The 22,659-nt window shown below is 37.0% G+C and overlaps 1 protein-coding gene across 1 annotated transcript in view; it reads right to left on the bottom strand.

Annotated features, from left to right (window-relative positions):
* The window catches only part of LOC109045929 (rho GTPase-activating protein 23-like), a 66,742-nt gene that overhangs the window by 15,368 nt on the left and 28,715 nt on the right, over positions 1-22,659 (bottom strand). The window contains 7 exon segments of the mRNA XM_042721502.1: positions 2,435-4,142; positions 7,769-7,823; positions 8,272-8,350; positions 10,625-10,683; positions 10,685-10,715; positions 14,807-14,831; positions 16,770-16,961. Of these exon segments, the coding sequence (XP_042577436.1) occupies positions 2,435-4,142; positions 7,769-7,823; positions 8,272-8,350; positions 10,625-10,683; positions 10,685-10,715; positions 14,807-14,831; positions 16,770-16,961 (2,149 nt within the window).

The following is a 22,659-nucleotide window of genomic DNA, read 5'->3' as shown; positions in this document are numbered from 1 at the left end:
GTTCATTACACGATTGTAAAAAGTGCAAGTCTTCTGCAACTAAACAACATAAAAGTATACACTACATGAAACAACTACATTCATTCCAAAACTGTTTTAACTTTCCTCATTCCTCTGAAAAACGTTTTGTATGAATACCTAAATGAACTGACCCTCCCCCGGTTACTGTTGCTAACTGAAACAAGTTTTTTAGTAAAATATGTTCATAGAGTTAAAAAAAAAAAACATAAAAAACAAAAACCAAAAAAACTGACTGGGTATTATTCATCTGTGGGCTGGAATAAATAAAGATATCACAAAGGCTTTTTATTTTTTATTTTTTACCTGGGTTATTATAGTTAGCTACAACTAAAATCATAAAAAAATACAAATATTAAATAAAATAAAATATTAATAAAAGCTACTATATCATCACAACTATCCTAAAATAACACTTTCAAGACCAAAAATTTGTCTAAAAACCTTCTCGATTTTAAAACAAGGCACAGACAAGCTTTTAGTTTGTTGCATGCTGTAGATTGATATAGATTTGACCAAATGCAATAAATATAATTTATGTTTCCTGGTTGTAATCATATGACTTGAATGTCATCTCTACATAAAACAAAGATCCAATTGCACTAATGCAATAACACAGTTTGAAAACCATTCACCCCAAATCAATACGAGAAATTCCAGTACAAACGACTCCACTGACATGGCAGGTAGAGCAAGAACAAACTGTCTGTTGTTTTTATCAGTATGGTGTAACGTGCCCCAGCTTGTGAGCATTTCTGTTAGTTTCAGTTTAGTCCTCTCTGTCTCAGAGTCTTTTCTGCTGTTTTGCCTCCATCAATCTCTAAACAGGACCTGGGATACACCGACCTGCTCCCATCCTAAATATGTAGTTACATTTTTGCAACACTCCACAACTTCTCCTAAACGTACACAAACACATAACGATTTTAACAAATGTAATCAAGCTGATGGGTCTAACTCAAGGGGTGTGTTGCATTGTACAGGTATGTGGAGGCAGAAACATGCATCTCGTCTGTGCTGACTGCTAAAGGTGGGGCACTTTTATGCATAGTGGTTTTAGGCTTAACCTCCCTCAGGAATGAAAGCACTGCACTAACAGCTTATGCAATCACAACAGATCATAAAAAGATGTACAGCAGTGAAAAGATCAGAAATTAGGCCTGAAATTAATTGGTTTTGTTTTAATGTTGCCATTACAACTCCTAATGCAGTGTTAAAAGAAAGCAAATGACCAACTAAAAGCTTTTAAGGAAACTGCAAAATCAATAGCAGTCCACTTGAACACAGCTGTGCTATAAACATATAATTAGAGGAAACAGAGATTCATGGCCAACCATATATAACCCTGTAGCACATTTAAGAGTAAGAGTTTTGGTATCTCAGTTTGTTTTGAATGCTTTGCATTCAGCCAGCCATTTTGTTTCAGATTTCCTCTTGTACTCTGGTTTAGTCAAGCAGAGACAAGATCATTTTGAGCTACAGGCCAGAGCAAACACACAAACTACACACACTTTTCTTCAAATAAAACCAATCATAATTACTATAAACTAACCCCAACCCAACCCTAACCTTTCCCTTTAAAGAAGACTTGAGACATTATTTACTTTATTTATAAACCATTTCCCCATTTAAGGGTGTCCCTTAAGTCAAGTTTTTGTCCAAGTTGGTTAACATCTGCAGATATTTTTCAGCTATTTTGTATCTAAAATAACGGTAGGTTATAAAACACACATATTCACACAACTGTGCCTTAGTCAATCAATCAACATTTCTACATTATGTAAATGTGTCGAGACAATTCACGTCAAGACAATTCTCTTCAAATACTTTAGCTTCACAGTGTTCCCGTTGCTCAAACAGTAGAGCGTGGCACTAGCGATGCAAAGGTCATGAGCTCAATTCCCAGAGAATGCAGTCAATTTGTATAGAAGCCTCTACTAAAAGAGTAAAACTGTAGAAACAGGATGGAATTGGGTGAGGCACTGGAAGAGTGGAAAAATAAGGAGAGGAAGAAAGAAAAATAGGACTAATTTAAATCCAGTAAGTCTGATTCAGCCACAGACAACTAATATTGTCAGGCTGACCATGGGAGATTCCAGCATTACCTAATGCACAGACATGCACACTGGTTCACCAGACATCGGAAATGAAGGGTAAGACCAGTGGGGTTGTGAGTTATTAAGACAAGTACAGTCATTCTCTAACATTCCCATCAGTCTATTTTAATGGTGTCTGGATACTTAATCAGTATCCTTGTTAAAATAACCATGTGCAGGATAGAGTGAGCAAATGATGGGAAGTGAAAAAGAGAGGGAGAAACTGAGAACTAGATGGAACAGTATTCTGCAACAAAGAATATACCAAGAAGAAAAGGAGAACAGGAAAGCAAAGGAGTCATTGAGAAGTAGCGACTTACCTATGAAGGGAATTGACGCGAGGGAATCATCCTCTATGGATAGTGGTGGTAGGTTACCATTTGTACGGCGATGAGAAATAGCACTTTCCGCTTTGGTAGGGGGCTCCGTAGGATCAGAGGTATAGAGTAGAGGGTCACTGGAGTCAAGAGCTATGCCATAATGTGGATGTCGTAAGGCGTTCGCACCCCTGCGGCCGGTGGGGGGTTTCTGCCTCAGAACCACTTCCTGTGTCTGGGCTTCACCTGTTGCTTCCCCTGCCCCTCTGTCATGATTAGTGGGTTGGTAAGTTCTGTCTTGTCCTTCAGGGGGTGTGGGGATTGCAGTTGTAGAAGAGGTGGTTGGTGGAGCTGGGGAAGGAGTGGCTGAGTGTGGAAGCCCCTCTGGGGAACTGGTCTTGGGTGTAGGGGTCCAGAGGTGTGGACCTGTGTAAGAGGGGTCTCTGAATGACTGGGCTTGCTGCAAGATACGGCCAGTCTTCCGGTTGAAAGAGGGGCTGTAGCTACGATAGCCAACCTGCTCCTCGTCTAGACTCTGGCAAGAAGGCAAACGTCTTGCCTGTGGAGCTGCCTGCTGTGGTTGCGGAGTCTGATAGGAGTGTTGGTGTATTGCATGTGTGAGGTTTTGATGCTGAGGTGTGTGTTGATGGTGTTGTGGTGTGTGGTGTTGCTGGATTTGGTGGTGTGACTCTGTGTGTTGGCCACAACGTCCGGCATGTCTCAGATAGCTTTCAGTCCTTTTAGGGGGCTGGTGGACCCAAGTAGATCTTTCGAGTCGTGGTGAAAGTATCCCTACAGCTCTGTCGAGAGTTTCCAGTGAACGTGCTGAATGTCCGTACCGGCTTACTAGAAGGTTTTCAGAGGACTTGCGCCCATAGGCCACTGCAGATGGGTGCTGTCCATACGCATGCTCACCCCGCCAGTCTCCATGGTTCCAGTGGGGATCAGTGTACGCTGCTGAGCTCTGCTGAAGCAACAGCAATGTGTCTTGCGATGCACTGTGGGGAAAACCTGCTTGCTGTGAACGCGTGGCCCTCCCAATATCACCTAGACGGTCCTGTGAGAAACTCCTCTGGCGTGGGTGCATGGAGCGAGAAACAGATCGCTCCCGCTCTCGTTCTCGTTCCCGCTCCCGACCAGGTACTTGGCTATAGTACCAGTTGGAAAGCGCTTGTTGGGTGCAATCGCTGCGGCTGGATGGGGGTGTTGATATTGACTGAGAAGGGCTGGACCAAGGTGGGCTTTCCTTGCGGCCTCCAATGTGCCCCACAGCAGTACCCATGTTGTGGTTGGCAAGATGAGCATGATGCAATGGGCTCATCATCCCTCCTGAGGTGCGTCCTCTCATTTGTCCGGTTGCCTGCGGTCCCCTGTCAGTCATTCCATACTGGATCTCCTCAGTTCGGTGTGCAGGGCTACTGTGACCAACACCTCCTGGCTCATAGCTCCTGCCCTCGGCTGCCCAGACAGCATTGGAAGCTACTGTCCGGTTGTCAAGGGGCGGAGAGGGACCAGAGGAGGAGCCGGGCCAGCGGCTCCAATTGTCCAGCTGGTTTTGCCCCATGTGAGAAGAAGCTGGGGCAGGGCCGGCCAGGGCAGGAGGCTGTGAATTTGTATGAGGAGGGTAGAGGACAGGGGGTGGTGGAGGAAGATTTTGGGCCTTTCCTGTATATGGATTGTTCCCTCTTAGGTAGGCATCATGGGAATATGCCTGAAAGAGAGAAATACAATGGTTTCATTCTAAAGGAGCATAAAGGGGTGACCTAATTTCTTTTATTATTTATTTATTTGCTTTTAGAACAAGACAAAATAGGACATACAGGAAAAACAGTACAAAATAGAAGAAAATATTGCTGTAAATATGCTGTACGTATTCACTGTATTTTATGTAAAATCATTTTCTATTTTTAACTGTTTTAAATTCATTTTAAATAATAAAATTTTTTAATCATTTCCAAAGTTTTAAAATTGCTTGTTTTATTTTTGTTATTATTTTTCTTCATGATTATTTTACTTTCTTTTATGTAAAGTAGGGTGACCTAATTTCAACAGAGTAAGAAAGGCATCAAGGAGTGGAGGTGAAAAGTTCATAGAAAATAGGGGTAAGAAGGATGACATTAGGATTACATGGTGACCATGAGCACACTATTACTATATACTGATCATGTGATTGTGTCATAATACTGAGTTTCATTGTAGTACTAGCTTATTCAATTTTTCAAACACCAAAACAAACATAACTTAAAAAAACAAAACTGGCTTATCTAAAGATGTCTGGCTATCAGACCAATGCTAATGATTTCTAATAATAAAAATAACAATTACTCTTTGAGAGATCCACCACAACACCACAATGTAATATATATTTTTTTTCATTAAAAAAATAATTAAAATAAATAAAAATCTTGAGACACAAAATTATGTCAAATTTAATTTATGAAAATTATGTTTATAAGGGATTAAATTATTTTTTACAGGTTGATTTAGTTTTAACATTAGCTCTCTCTAAATATATTATTAATAGATAGATTTATGGTAAAAAGGAAGAAAAAAATATAAGAAAAGCATAAGGATAAGAAAAAATTTAAACTTAATTCATGTCATATTATAAAAAAGGTAAAATCACCTTCTAAATTAAATGTATCTTGTTTTAAGGATGTTTAAATAGAAAATATGACTTAAATATGTACTAAGAAAATAATTTCTGCAGTATAATGTTACAAACCAGAAGACATGGACTCCAAAACCTCAACAACTTGTATGACCCATGCAGTGACTACTGTGACTGTAGAGAAGATGTCAAGCTGATCAGATGCATCAACACTAACCTCAAAACACACTGACATAAGCTTGACATGTGCTCAATTAAGAATTTATTAATAAAACAGAGACAGCTGGCTGACGAAACACTGTCCGGCTCCAGACAAGCAAATCGACTAACATAGCATAGTACATGCAGTCTGCAAATACATGCAAATACAACCAACACAGAGAACTGAAACTCACTAATCGAGAGAAACATTCCCTAAAGTGTCAAACGTCTCTCGTTTTCTATTTAGTGGCCTCTTTAACAGCTAAAATTTACCTCTTATGTCCTGATTCATGTTTTTTTCAAGTTCATGTCTCGTTGTCACGTCCCTCTGTTATTCTCTGTATCCCTTTTTCTCTTTCTGTCCATGTTGAGCCCTACCCAACCCAATGCTATTGAGCTCCCTCCTTTCTTTCTTTCTCCCTCTCTCTCTCTTTTTCTCTCTCTCTCGTCGTCTCTCCACCCTGTGGGAGTGTGGGAGGGGCCACATAACTGATGATGTCATCTCTGGAATGTAGCTGATGCGGGTGTAAGGAGGGGTGTGTAGAGAGACAGAGAGAAGGAGAGATAGACATGGGGGTAAGAATAGAGGAGTGGGGTCTCTTGGGAGCCTATATGGGTAATTCGCTTAGTATGAGTGTCCTACTACGAAGATTTATTTGAGTGTGTATAAAGCATGTGTCTTTATGTTCCCCACAAGTGCATAAAGGGTTTCCTTCCCCTTTAGCAAGTTGCATGTCTGATCATGTGGGCAACTGGATAATTTGTGCACTGAAGAAAATATGCGAGTGGGAATGTTTGTGCACTGTGTGAAAGAATGCATACGTGTTTGTGTGTATTTGTGTGTTAATCATTTGATCATCTGCATGCTTACGACATGATTGAATCTTGATTTCTTACTTGGAAATGCTTCAAAGATACTGCTGAAGCAACCTACTGACTCACACATTGCTTTATAATGACTACTAAAAAAATATCTAGAGTTGTCAAAACTCAGTGTCTGTGTCTATATAAAAGTGTGAGAAAAGTGTACACACCTCTGAGGGTGTGTGTGGGTTTACTAGCTTTACTTCGAAAACAAAACTAAACCACAAAGCTTCCTAAATTCTATACTCTACAAATGCAAAGTGTTCACATTACAAAATATTCTATTAATCAGTATTTTTGCCTTGTTTCAGTAAAAATATCATTAAACACTTTTACTTGTAAACTAACATGGCATTAAATATTAAGACAAATATTTGAAGTATAAATTAAAATAAAAGAAACTGAATTAACAAATTGAATTAAAATTTATTAAATTAAATTAAAACAAAAATAAACTTAAATCAATAAACTTTCTTAATTTAAACAATATAGTAAATTGATCTTATTTTAAGTACTTTTTACTGGAAAACAAGACAAAAGATTAAGAAAGTTATTTAATTGCTTTGCTTTCCTTTAGAGTTTGGGTTAGTCTGGATTTCGGTAATGAGACAAGAGTAAGACAAGATGAAGACAAGATGACATTTACATCATTAAAACTAACTTTAAAAACTATTAATATCGTTGACAAAAAAAGATGAGACTAAAATGTAGTTTAAAAAAAACTGGGTTGACCAATGTGCTTTACACCATCTCAATAAAACAATACAACAATATTAGGACAAAGTAATTAATATATATAAATAATAATGACACTCCCCCTTACACTACAGATAAGCTCTTATAAGCACTGATGAGCTAAAAACATCTCCATTGCGATATTCTGCTCAAATGAAAGTCTCATACAGCCAGTCTGTGTTCCTTCTTACACAGTGCTGCAACTGAATCTGCCATCAAACCTTTTTCAGTGACAAACTGTAATAAATTCAAAAATGGATCTCGACTATATTTTTTATTGGGTCGCTATATAAATGCACTTTTGCAACCTCTGTGCCACAATGCAAAGTCTTTCTTGTTGTTTTTATAGAAAGATTTTAAATTATTGGAATTACTATTAGAAATATCACTGTCTTAACTTTTGAGATAAGATTTTGAGTTTTACCAGTTTTCATCATGTAGAGAGTTTATATCTATGAGCATATAAAAAAAATCAGGAAACCAGATGAGGTAAATTAAACCATGTGCATGAGTTGACACTTGATTTGTGCTTAAAGGTAAAAGTGCAAGAATTCAGATGAAATTTCTCAAATGACAACAATCATGATCAGCAACAGTGACTATAACTTTGAGCAAAATAATTATGATTATCAGTTCATTATGCAGCATGACTTGACTAAAACTAGACTAAAATTCTCAGACTTTTAGTCAACTAAAACTTGACTAAAAACCAAAAAGGACACTTGCCACAGAACTAAGACTAAGATTAATTTTAAAAACAGCGGACATTATTAACATTAGTCTGGAGATAAGATAAAATAATACAAAATGAAATAAAAATACCATGAAAATAAATGTGTATGTTATGCTATGCAGGTAAATGTGTAGGTATGAGTGGGTGTATGAGACAGAAAAGGTGTGGCAAAAATGCTAAAACGTACACTTACCAGCTGCAGCACGTCCTCGTCCTTTGGCATGATGGAGAGCTCCAGTACACTCTCACTACATGGAGAATACAAAGAGACCCAGAAAGCATGAGATTCAATATCTACAGTTTATAGGACGTACAGTGACAATAGAAAAAAAAAATCTCCATTAAAAGTTGTGATTTGGGTTGAGTATAAAGACAACCTTTACACTGGGTTCAGTAGTAACCTTTTTAAGTAATGCACATAATAGTCATCCAGCAAACTTTCCCAAGCACACACTGCCTGAGGTCATTCTGTTACGTAAATCATGTCACAAATTAAAAATGAACAACACTCATGTGAAAACGTTTAGTTGCGTTCTGCACCAACTCAATCCAAACAATGTTATAGATCAAGACATCTTGATCTGCATTTACTTCCAAAGTTAGACTGGATAGCTGTAGAAGACCTCATTTGAATCAGCTCATGCAACAAAGTGGAATAATCTTTTGAATAAATGTTGTTTTACTTTAGAAGCTCACCTGTGCTGAATCAGTGCAATGACCTGTGAGTATGTCTTCCCCAGCACACTCTCTCCATTCACTTTAACCAGCCTGTCTCCTGCAAACACACACACAAAATAACACTCTTACTTGACAAGTATTTAGAACCGGGTTTCCCAAGCTTTTTGTCTAATGTACACAGCCCCATCAATAAAACTAAAGTACCACTTATAAACCAGAAATGTGTTCCTATTACTGATATAATAATGGAAGTCATTTAGCAGAAACATTGATACTATTATAAATCTCTTATTATATTGGAAGTCATTACTACTCACAAATTAGCATATTCATTACTGTTTAAACATTTGGGTCAGTAAGATTTTTTTTTTTTAATGAAATGAATACTTATTCAGCAAGAATGCGGTTTATTGTTAATAGTTTATTGTAAATTTGTTAATGTACATATACTGTTACAAAAGAAGTTCTTTTTATCAGAGAATCCTGAAAAATGTATCATGATTTCCACAAATACAGCACAACTTTTTCTAACATTTATAATAATATTACCAAAAAAAAGTATGTCAGAGGGAAATCATACACTGCCATTCAAAAGTTTGGGATCAGTAAGATTTTTAATGTTTTTTAAAGAAGTTTCTTCTGCTCATTGTGGCTGCATTTATTTGATCAGATCAAAAAAGTCTTACCAACCCTAACATTTTGAATGGTAGAGTATTTTTTGCTATTAATATAATTTATACAAATGTACAAAACGTATATCAAACACTATATATTACATAATATTACACAATTACATATATATATTCTTTCTTTAACAATTCATTATTAGTAGCCTTCACAATTAACATTCTTTACATAGTGAGAGAGAGAGCGAGTATGTGCATTCTGATCAAATAATAAAGATTAAATAGACTCATTCCATGTGTTCACTCTGTTTTCCTTAGATCTCTGGTGTGTTTTAGGTTCATGTCAGGGTTACATTATCAGATCATCTCAGCCAGCGGCGATTCATCAGAGAAGTCAGTGAAGGCTGAGCCTCCTATCCAGTCATAACCAATCATATTAAAACACATTCATCAGAGGTAGTGCATGATCTGTTGCACCAGGTTCCTCTGAAAACTCAGACTATTTCTGCAGAACTGCATCACTCATCATAGTTCAACAAGTTCCCTTGCATATTTGTTTATGAAATATTTTGGCTAATCTGATTATGCTGCATGCTACGCTCAGCTCCATGTAACAAATTTTATACATTCCATTGACTTTGCATCAAGATGTTCGCATAAAATATAAAAAAAATTCCTTATTCCATGTGTCATATTCCTATTTAATGTGTCGAAAATTATAAAGACTATTTTAATCTGTCAGGGAGAGATCATATGTGTATGGTAGCATAGTTACTAGCAACAAAAATATGGTAAACATCCTATAATTCCATATTGTTTTGTACAGTTTAAGAAAAGAAGGTAAGAATAACGTCCTCATTGAACTCAACCACCTTTTTCCTGACCAGGAAGCAGCCGTGTGTGTGGGTGTGTGTCTGACACACACACAGAGTGAGAGATAATGAGTCACCTTCTGTCAAGCTGAAAGTGTAGTGTGTAAATAACAAACCACACTTCCCAGAGTAAAATATTCCATAATAGATCCTGCTCTGTATCAGTTAATCTCTCTGGTCCAAGTTTATTCTGTTCATAGATATCAACAGGAATACGAATCTCGGTTTGTCTGAATGCAGTGAGAGCACAGTGGATGGTCCATGGCAGTCAGGTCACAGGAAGCATGACATTATCAGCACTTTAAATATGTCTTAGTACAGAGACACATTCCTGCAAATCAGTGACAGGCTCTAAAGAAGTTAAGTGAGCAAGTCATAACAAGAGATTACATATGTATGCACATGAGTGCAACGGGGTGGGTATAATCAAAGCTAATATCGTTTAGCATGTACACACACATTTTCTTCAGATTTTTGTATTTGCATGATGTTTATCAAACAACAGTAAATACAAGAATACAGAGACCAGGGACCTTGTTCCAGAATATGCCTCAGATATTTACTGCATTACAATTATTTATCATTGCAGTTAGTCCATCTGTGAACACCATCAAGCCATAGATTTATATAATAGCAGCGGCTCTGGGCATGTGACCAAAAATCAACCAAATCTTATTAGTTGGCCAGTTTTCTTTGCAGTGTGATGGAAATTAGGATCCCTCTCTGTCACACTGTGGCACACCAATGCTTGTTTTAGTCGGAACAGAAAATTTACAGCCAATCATTCGATTTAAAATGTTTATTCCACAAAACACTCATATTTTTGCCAACAGGCCATGTGGTTTCTATGAACATATTATCAAACTCTTTTACCTGTACACAAACCAGCCTGGTGGGCGGGGCCTTTCTCCCTCACATTCTTAACGAAGATGGTCCATGGGCTCCAGACAACTCCGATGGAGCCCTGCATGAAACACACACACACAAAAAAACATTATACTTCATAGTTTGTAAAGAATGCAAATACAATGGGGAAAATCTGGGATTCAAAATCTAATTTAATCTTGCATATAATAAAAAAGTTTTGTCGATTTTTAAAAATTATGTATGAAATATTTCATGTTCTGCAAAGTCACTAATCAAATAAGTAAATCAGTGACAATGATCATGTCTTTGTACAGAAGCTCAGATGTTCCTCTTCCACTGAAGCTCAATTAGGGCTGGACGATATGGCCAAAATTTATATCACGATATATTTCTTAATTTCGGTCGATACGATATAATTCCGATATCGATATGAACACTATAAAAAGCCTCGTAAAAACTGCCAAGAACGCCCACAACAGATGTCAGTGTATATAAATTTATGAAAAATGAATTTGCCAAGTCTGACACCTCATTTAAAACCATTTAATATTTTTGGAAAAAAAAAAACATTATTTTTTGTATTTAGCCTTCATACAAACAATAAATGTGAAATCACTGTCAAAAAATCATTTCAGTCTCACCTAATTTAAATTAATATCTTTAACTTCAAACTGTAGGCTAATATATACTACCAGTCAAAAGCTTTTGAACATTAAGATTTTTAATGTTTTTAAAGAATTCTCTTCTGCTCACCAAGCCTGCATTTATTTGATCCAAAATACAGCAAGAAAAGTAACATTTTGAAATATTTTTACTATTTAAAATAACTGTTTTATATTTGGAAATATTTTAAAATGTAATTTATTCCTGTGATTTCAAAGCTATATTTTTAGCATCATTACTCTGATTACATGATCCTTCAGAAATCATTCTTATATTCTGATTTGCTGCTCAAAATTTTTTTGTTGAAATCAGCTGAGTAGGTTTCTTGATGAATAGAAAGTTTAGAAGAACATTTATTTGAAATAGGAATATTTTTAACATTATATATGTCTTTATCATCACTTTTGATCAATTTAAAGCATCTCTGCTAAATAAAAATTTCTATAATTTCTTTCCAAAAAAAGAAAGAAAGAAATGATGCTGACTCAAAGCTTTTGAATGGAATAGTGTAATCAAATCAAATGTAATCAAAATGTAATGTTGATCAAAATGAAATGCTGATCTTTGGATCTTTCTATTCATCAAAGAATCCTGAAAAAAAGTACTCAACTCTCTAAAATATTGATAATCAGCATAATAGAATGATTTCTGAAGATCATGTCAAGACTGGAGTAATGATGCTAACAATTCAGCTTTGATGACAGGAATAAACTACATTTTAAAATAAAACAGTTTTTGCAGTACTTTGGATATAGATTGAAACAAATGTGCTTTAGTCAGTATAAAGAGTATGAAGAGTGCTCTTGAGTTGCTGCAGGAAAAAAATAGCATGTTGCTGGAGCCGGGCTTAAATGCAAACTGATTGTCTGCCAGCAGGAGGCGCTGTGAGAGTGGTAGACCCAGCGGTTTCTCCAGTAACGGCTATAGACAAATCCGGCGAAACACGGAAGTAAAGCAGCGCCGCCATTACTGCGTGCCTTGCTGCTAAGGAAGTAGCAGAAGTAGCGTTAGTCCCGTAGGCGGCTGTAGCAGATTATAGCTGTACGAAAAGTTATTTTTATTTAGTTTTTTTAGTACGTATGCTGTCCAGTGATGCCGAGAAGAGTGTGTTGTGTGGTTGGCTGTTTTAACAACAGCACAAAACTACAGGCAAGGAATAAACCCGTTTGTGAAATCCACGAACCTTTGTTGCACATTGACTGCCCATGTTCACAGCCATACGGATTACACAGAGTTCTTTACTATTAGCTATAGATGATCAGTTCAGGTGCCGCTAGGGATCTGTCGCGTCACGTTTACAAGCACCAAAACGGTATTCATTGTTTGAATTTCATAATAAAATTGACAGAATCTGAGAGCTGAGATTGTCGGTCTCCGTGTCCTCTTTGCTTCGCGATTTTTCTGTGCATGAGAAAATGGATGTGTGGTGTGAGAGTGTGTGAAAAGCGTCAACTGCGTGTGTCTCACATTTTATTGCATTTGTATTAGTTGTTTGAAGAGTAAAAAAAAAATTCTGTGGATCTTAACGCAATTACAATCGGCAAGTCGGTCGGACAAAAAGGGGAAAAAAATAATTAATTGGGTCAGTCCTAAATTGACAGGGTCGGTCAGTTATGGCAAACAAGAATATTTTTAAGGATGGCCTAATAGTTATTTGAAACTTGTGAAGCTTGTGAACATATTAACAACACAGCTAGTAATAACAGCGTTCGGTTTTATTGTTGTCATCAATTAATACACTTCTTAATTACAATACATTACATATTTATACATTATTACATTATGTTGTCAATAAATTACCTTTATCAGTAAGTTTTGGCCACTGCCTGATATCATCTACCCAATTTTCCCTTTCACCAGACATTTTCTTTAATGAGCAGGATCCGGTTTCATTGAAATGTCATTAGAGGGCACCGGCAAGTGTCACACCGTCACACCTCGCAGGCACGCAGTAATGGCGGCAGGCAAGATGGCGGCGCCCATAGAGTTTGCGGCGGATTTGTGTATAATCAAAGGAGCTGCGCTTATGAACGCTTCTTTATCAGATAAAATGAAAATGCCTTCGAAACTTTTCTGAAAAACACCCGCGACGTGTTTTGATTTTGAAACGTGCAGTGCTCATATTTATTAAACGAAGTCAAACACCACAAATAAATCAATGTATGGGAAACAGTGTTATATCGAAATATCGGAAATGTGTTTAAAAACCATATCACCGTTATTGAAAAAAATTATATCGCGATACATATTGATATTGAATTATTGTCCAGCCCTAAGCTTATTATGGTTTTTGGAAAATATTATGTCGTGATGTATATTGTTTTTTAATTTTTGTAAATTCAAAATAAAATCGTTTCACTAGTGGACTTTTGGACCTCACTGTACAGAGACACACATTCACAGATGTTTGGGCTGGCACTGTGGAATGTGTTTTGCTCATACTGATGTCAGTGTCTCATGATGTCATGATAAGATGAGGACAGATTGTAACAGTCAACAAACAGGCTGAGGTAGTAATGCACAAACTGATCTGGGAACTGTGGAGCTTTAATGTAGCATCAATACCAGTCTTATATCATCAGATGATCTGTCAGATTTTATTTTCATTTTCAACCCTTACAAATCGCTATGATCTGGAGCTACAGTGTGTGTGGAGTATGTGTAGATGCACCTCTGTATCAGTCAGTATACTGGATTTAACTGCATTTTAATTGCCTGGGATTCAGTAGTATGTTGTTATGAAAATAAGACATTAGGGCTCAACAGTAAACTCTCACTTGAGATCTGTACATCTGGATTTACATCTTTTTTCATATACAAGTACCTTGATATATAGTGAAGAAGAAGTAGTGAAGAAGAAGGTTCGGTGACTTGCTCAAGGGTCTCACCTCAATCGTGGTATTGAGGGTGGAAGAGAGCGCTGATTATTCACTCCCCCCACCAACAATCCCTGCTGGACCTGAGACTCGAACCTGCAACCTTTAGGTTACAAGTCCGACTCTCTATCCATTAGGCCACGACTGCCCCAAAATCATGGTTCCACTGGGGCACTGTGATACAATATCATATAGCACTGCGATACAATATAAGTTTTTTGTTTTATAAGGAAATAAGGAAACATTTTCATATGTCTGAACTTGCAAATTATATGGCATATATCTCATATCAATCATGTGCCTTCCTGTAATCCTGCTTAAACTGGACTGACTTGAATGCAGATGGGCACCCTGAACGTGCATGAATTGAAACTTCCTCCAGGGGGCGCCATGCAACAAACATCTGCTTCCCTGATCATTGACCATTGCTTATGCTGCTAATTCATCTCAGATCAGTCACTGAGAAATAAATGAAGTCCAGAGGATGAGAATATAAGTAAGTAAGAGGAAGAAACACAGTGTTCATCAAGTCATAAGATGTTCAGTCAACTCAGATGAGTGACAAAACGTTTTCAATTTATAAGAATTAGGTTTAATGACTGCAGTTCACATGACATGAAGCTAAAAGAAATATAGAAGATAGACTCACCCTTTCCATTCCCGTTCTCTTCATCCTAACAGGAAACAATAAGAAGAGAGTTAGATCATAGCAAAATTAACATCTCTAATAAGTACTCTATTAATCGTATAACAGAAATAACAGTGGGGTCTTGAAGTATTTAACAAATAATGCTCATCAACACTTTTAAAGATTTTATTTCACCTAAAAATGAAAAATTTGTCATTTTTACTCACCCTTATGTCACTTTTAAAAACTATATTTTATTATTATTCAGCACAAGTAATATGGACCAATTTATTATATTTTTGTCATTTTATCCTCATTCATTTTTTTATTACATTGAAAAGAGTGGCCAAGAAATTAAGCATTCTTTTGCGATGCATGAGAAGAAAGGTTTGGAACAATATGAGGGTAAGTAAATGATGAAAGTTTTCATTTTTGGGATAAACTATTATGTCTATATATTATGTCTATGGTGCATAACATGAATCAGAAGTCAATAGTTACAAAAACAGGATATAACATTATTATTATTATTATTATTATTATTATTAAAACAGGTCTCAATAAATTGGTTTGATCTCTGTGATGGCAGTGATATCAGCACTGACTCTGTCACAGCACTAGAGGTCAGCACTGGGAAAAATGGAGCACTTTAGCAGTAAATGTGCTGCTTTTAGCCACAGACGCACATAAACACACCTCTGCAAGAACAAGAGCCACAACAACATTAATTTTTCCATTTCTACAGGAAATGACATAATGTTTATAAAATTCACTCTGCATCTTTATTTACAGCAGACACAGTTAAGATAACACATGCACAGCCTTCACAAAATAACCAGACTGCAAACCAGAGGCTCAAATCACACACACGCAACGCTGATCAGGCAGTTTAAAGTGGGCAGCCCAGTGTTTAGTCTGCGCTGACTGGGCTCATTCCTAACAAACTCACACAATACTGAGGCTTTGCCGTTCTGGGAGAAAGACAGACAGAGGGGGAAACAGATGGGTAGAGAGTGACGGACAGTGCCCACAACTTTATTTAAATTTATATTCAACATCCAACCCACAGATCAAAATGAAAGTCCACGTGTGCATTAACTTGGAGCTGATGGGGTGACAGATGGAGAGTGCCACACAGTCATGTGACCACGTGGCCACTGGGCACAGTGAATGGACCTGAACATACTGTCCCAGCAGCCCTGGTACGGCCCAGACCAGCCCAGAGCATGTGTGGTACCAGTCAAACACATAATAGGCCCTTTGAGCAGGAAAGCAAACAGCAGCTTCTCAGAGAAGAGATGCCATATCATAATGGGGCTTTGTTTCATCATGTGCAAACACAGTTTAAACATCTGTAGCCCTTTCTTAATTAAATATGGGAATAAAATACACTGGCAGGGTTTATTTATTTTTTGGAAATCTCTTATTCTCACTGAAACTACATTTATTTGATCAAAAATACGGTAAAACAGTAAGTTAATAACAGCATATTGTACATGAAAATAACAAACAGATGCCAGACATGACTAGATATCTCATGGCTTTCTTTATATAAGCCCTTGATTTTTTTTAGCTTTAATTATGATGTGCATTCGGAGAACACACTTAATCTCTCCTGAACTGCTTCTTTGAGCTTCCTCTTTTTTAGAAAAAGGTGCTAAAGGAAAACCGATGCCAGTCTGGCTATCTGTGAGGTCAAGTCCTTGGTGGACCAGCTATTGCTACCATGGCCTAAGCCCTTAAAACAAAAGCCCTAATATCATGAAAATGGCTCTTCATAAAAAAGTGGCCTTGTAGGCTTAATGAGCACAAATGATCTACTCATTGTAGCTTAGAGATAGGGACAGTTTGCTGGGCTTTTATCCTATCAGATGTTTTTTTTTTTTGCTTTGTTTTGGTTTTTTTTTCAGCTGTTAAATGATCTTAAGTCAGGGCTGTCCACATTTTGTAGCTCGATTTTGTGATAGCTGTCAGACATCCTCACCTTGAGACTGGTGTGCAGGGCAGACTCTGGCGGGTAAACGATGAAGTGACGTAGTGTGAAGCCAAAGCCCTGAGAGTTCTTATGGAGCACCAGTGTACGTGGACCCTGCCAGGACACGCCCAATCCATCTGCCCCACTCCTGACCACCGGCCGAGGGTTCTCACTGGATGAAGAGATCCCATCTCTCCGCCCCTTTGCCCGGGGGAGACACAGAGAGACAACTGTAATTAGACATTCATTCATTCAGTCATTTAGTCCAAAACTATTATTCCAATGGGATAACATGTCACAGAGAACACTGTATCTAATGCAAATGAAATGCATCTGTGTTGACGAACCTGTCACATTTAATGTGATAATTGGAGAATACTCTTGGCAGAAAATTGCTAGAAATAACACCTTGTTGTTCTAAATGACCATCCCAACTGTTTTGGATCTGTCAGTGTACTTAAGCCACCTGTGCAAACAAGACGTGGGCATGTGAGGAAAAGTAACTGAATGGGGGAGGGAAAAGGAAACACTGGGGAACCATGATGTCATTTTTGTGATGCCAACATTCTCTGAGGAATTCTCAGAAATGTTTCTTATTAGAGTAGTAGGAATAAAGGCCAGGGATTGCTTCAAAATAAATAAATAAATAATTAATAATAATGATAATTTTTTTTAATTAATCAAACAAAATAAAATAATTTTCTATTTAATCTATATTTTCTTTGCTTTGGTTCTCCAAATAAGTATTTAATGCATCAGTTCACTAAAGAGTCCCTTGAGACCTGAGTACTGGGACAAAAAAGGCCACAGGCGTGTAGTGCTGTTTTATTTCAAAGGTGACATCATCATTCCCCTCATTTTGCATTAAAATACCTCTTTTCTCTTCAACCTAAAATCAACAACCTCACCAGCCCTGTGGTTTCATTATAACAGGAAGTATCCAGTCAGGGCAGGAAGTTTCCTAAGAATGGTGCCAGTTGCCATATTCATAAACAAGGGGATTTTTTTTTTTTTGCCAACTCATTTTATATAAAGCAAACATTTACTTCTCAAATGTCTCCTCTTCACCCCGTAACTCCTCACATCTCTCTGAACTCAGCAGAAGTCATACTCTATAATCCAGCGGTCCTGACTCTGACCGCAGCCTCACCCCCCTCTCTGCTTCTCACTCTATTTCTGTCTCACACGCTGTTTTCATTTGGCTGTGCTTATGTCTGAACCTTCTCTCTTTCACTTGCATTCTTAGCAACTTGCACGCATGATCACACACATATAGACAAATGGTAACGCTCCTTTTAAACAGCCTTGCATATTGTGTGGAATGATGTAATATGTTTTATTTAATTTCCCTTTCTTCTGTTAAAGGGATAGTTCACCTAAAAATGGTCACTCTGTCACTCATGTCTAGAAGAAAGTTATACAGGTTTTGGAACAACATTTTATTGGGTGAATTATCCCTGTATTTTGGAGTAGAAAACAGATAAAGATATTTTTTTTAAAAAAACTGTGGAATGGATCTAAACACCACATTAAACGGAGCTGAGGTGTCTGCGCGTGTGGGCCTGCTCAACGGATTACACAGACAAATAAAAGTAAAACACATAATAAGACTGTGTAAGTGACTGGACAAATGTACGGGGCATGTGTGAATTCCATAACATTCACTGTGAAGCCAGGACATGTTCAGACAGAGATGGAGAGGCTAGCTTTAGAAAGAGAAAGAGAGGTCTCCAACAGGCTCCAACACGCAGGTTTCGACCACAAGGTTCCTGGCACTGAGAATACCAAACCCTGTTATTACCCCTCAAAAAACACACAAGTGTACAAACAAACAACACTGGTCTCCAATGTCCATCCATTTAAAAGATTAAATTTTTCATTTTTTCCAAGGAAGCTAAGCACTAAGCTCAAACAAGTCATCTGTTTGATGTCAGAGAGACCTCCAATGTTCTCCAAGAACTCTTAGTACATTCCCATTAGATCATCAAGCTTTGGAGAAGTTTACTGACATGTTGCAAGCCAGAAGATGTCCAAAGAACCAATGGTACACAACAATATCACATCTTATATATATATAGAGAGCGAGAGTATCATTTTCCAGCAAAAAATTTGAACAAATGGACATGAGAAGCAAAATTATTGAAGACATTAAGGTTTCTTTTCAGAGAATGCATCTTGAATATTTTTTTTCATGCACCACTGTGATTTGTTTTCTTTCATTATGCAAAAAAAATCAATATTTTTTAGAAAATTTGAATCACTAATTCTTTCTTAGATTTATGCTGAAACATGGTATGCAAAAATTATTCTCCCATTTTTTTTAAATAAAAATCGAAATAAAATTTCTTCAAGTATTTTTTTTTCTGAAAAACAACAAAAATATGTTTATTTAGATTTTTAGTTTTTCTTTCTTTCTTTCATCTATGCGTTTGTCTATCTAACACTAGAAATACAGCCTGATGACTTCTGCTCAACATCCAGAATTCATTCAGCCCAACAGTTGGGTTGAGGTCATAGTTTATGACCAGCTGATGATGGGTTAACACACACCTGACACATTTTTTCTTTGGGGTTGATGTGTTTCTAGTGTTGATCCAGGGTAATTTGGTCATAAATCAGGAAAATAATTGGAAACTAAATGTGGGCATTGACTTATGAATGTACTGTATATAGCTTAATGCCCTCAAAATACCTCATTTGATGAGTGTTTTATTAAGTTGGCAGGCTATGCTTATGCACACACGCTCACAGACAGTCGCCAGAAACAATACACTCCAAACAGCTGAGTGTGTGATCCTGCTGAAAAGTTGAGCGTAATTAATGTTGAGTGTTTAATCTCTGACACCCTGCCCTATGACTGCAACACACACGTAACTGAGAAGAGGTGTGTGTATGTGTGTGTTTAAACCTGTCTGTCAGCTCTTTCAGTTCCGCTGGAGCTCCGTTAAACAGGGTTTTCCACCTTTATAGCAGTGTTTGTATCAAGGAGCAAAAAAAATAAACAGAACTGTAGGGAACATGAATGAATATACTTGTATCCAGCAGAGTGACTTCAATATCAACATAATTTTAATATCAAATAGACATTGCTTTCACTCTACATACATAATTGTAACCATATGATGACCATATAGCCTTATGTACTAAATGGAAATCTTGGACCACTGTGTTGCATATCATATACATGAACCTTTAGTTATTTTAGTAATATTTGTAGTTTCACAGCCTTATAGTTTTTATGCTTTTATGTTTATATTTTCAGTTTTTTTTGTTTGTGTGTGTGTGTGTGTGTGTGATTTTGTTTTTCTCATTCTTCTTAGTTTCTTAATTCTATAGTTTTAATTTCTTTTAATTTCAGTTTTAGTATTTCAGCATAAACTTATTTCAACTTATTTCTGTTAGTTGCCAAGGCAACATTTCAAATGAATAGTTTCATAAAATAACAGCTTTACTGCAGTTATTGATATTACTGCTTAAAATAAGCTCATTTTACATTATTGGAGTGGTATGGCATAGTGATTAAAGATATGAATTGGTGACTGAAAGGTTGTAGGTTCAAACGTGAAACACAAGCTTTCACTATTGTGCCCTTAAGCAAGTCATCTAAACCCAGGTTGATCTGGCGGATTGTCATTAAGAGTATGATAAGTCAGTTTGGGTCATGTCTGCTAACTGAATACTTACCTATTAGGGGTCCAAGCAGCAAATGTATTTGAACTGACATTCTTATTATTCAGTCTATTAATTTCAATGTAGTCAAATTCTACCAACAGCGGGCTCTGTAACAGAAAAATGCTCATAGCTCTGCGACTGTTTGATCGAGGATTTACAATTTAGTGTGGTGTTTCTTTGCTACAAATTCTAGCACATTCTAACTAAAATATCATAATTTTCTGAATGGAACAATAAAAATGGCAGCCAACAGCCAATCAAAATTCGGAGTTCAATTATTTCAATAGCAAATGGTTGATCATTATGAAATTTGATACACATGTGCAGAGAGCCTTAACAAGGCTACGTACCAAATTTTATGACTACTAGCCACAAGTTGGCACTAATAGTTATGTTTACACAAATTATAACAAAGATAATATTAAAAGTCCTGGTTGCCATTTTGAATTTTACAAACAAAAAAACTACTTTTTTATTATTTGTCCCCAGTCAATGGTTTGAATCACATATAATATCGTTTGTAGAGTCCATGCTGACAAAATGTTCAATAATCATACAGTGCACCTTCAGCACTTGTGTATTTTAACACAGCTTTGCTAAAGGACACCACCTGGCAACCTTATGTTAGCCTAATAACCCAAGAGAAACACACAGCTGAATGACACTGAACATGAAAGCTGGAGCATTAAGTTCTACAGTAAATCGGAATGAACTCAAGCAGCTTCATTTAAATACCAGCGATTCTAATTGAAACAACATGGCTTCTCGCCTTCATTAGCCGACTGGAGTCTGTCATTCTAGAGAAATTTTCCTTTTCTGCGATGGGAAAAAATGGAAGGGTTCACTTCTACGTGGATTATGATGGTTGTTCAAACATGGTGTGATGCACAGTTTGCTTTTTTAGGAGGACATGGAGCAGTTAACCCAACTGAAGGAGTAGTCATCGTTGAAAGCGGTTGAGTTTGGTTTGGGTTAGAGTCTCATATGAGCATGTGTCTGGCCGACAGCTGTCTGCATGTAAAATTCTGAAGAATATGCCATCCCATTCCACACTATTCCATCCTGACATGGGAATAGGTCTTATAAATACCTTGAAGTGTGTGATCACATGACAGCACAATCACAGACATAAACAGACTCCTATATACACAACAGACCTAGAGTGTCCCTAACTGTATCCTATAATCTAGGTGCTTAAAGCAAAACCACACCAACCAATCAGTTTAACGCACACACAAACATACACACACAGTCAACTAAAGGGCTTTTATAACCCCTTATCTGGTGCCTTTACTTTCTAATTAGTGTATCTGACCTCCCACAACTATCTCCGTGGTTAAAAGTCTCAGATAAGATGTAAATGCATGTAAGGCACAGTCTCAGATATAACATTTTTTTTTAAGTCCCAATATTTGTTCCAAAAAATTGACCTTTTACCTTTATGAGGGCGTTTTTCCCAAAACTTTTAAAGACAGACACAATACAAATACTTAATATTCATGAAACACTTAATATAACGTTAATATAAGTATTAATACAATTAATTTAATATAAATACTTAAATAATCATATTAAATTTGATAAGAATGGAATTTAATATAATAAAATATATCAAATGTAAATATATATAAAGCTACACAATATCATTTAATTATAATTCATTTTTGTCCATTTTGGACTTTTATATTTTTTTTAGATTTTATGCATTTTTGCTCAAGACCCACGTCAATTTTTGTCCTTAGTGAGAAATAAATATAAAAGTCTTTCAAAAGCATTTTAAACATGTAGATTAGGCTATATGCCTCTCTTTTTCTCCACACACACACACACACACACACACGTACATAAAACAGCTTACCCTGCAGGTCTGTGAGGGTCTCGGTAGTGCACTGATGCCATTTGTGCTTTCAATAGTGTCATTTTGGAGGTTGGAAACATTTATTTGTGGTGCATCCCCGTGTAAAACTGCCACCCAGATACAGCGAGGTTCTGGAGAGCTGCAGTCCACCCCTACCGCATTCTGAAAACACCACTCCTTACCCCCTACACTCGGACACACAGCAGGCATCGCCAACGGCACCTGACCCGCTGACCACATCACACATCAACACGGGACGCACGGGAGTGTGCAAGGACTCACAAAAGGACGAGTCGCAATCACAAAGGAACCATTAAGACCTTTTGATGTGGGGGAAAAAAGTAGAATCTGACAACCAGAAATAGGGAA

Source organism: Cyprinus carpio, chromosome A3 (assembly GCF_018340385.1).
Source record: "Cyprinus carpio isolate SPL01 chromosome A3, ASM1834038v1, whole genome shotgun sequence".
NCBI lineage: Eukaryota > Metazoa > Chordata > Actinopteri > Cypriniformes > Cyprinidae > Cyprinus > Cyprinus carpio.
This window is presented reverse-complemented; position numbering and strand designations above follow the sequence as displayed.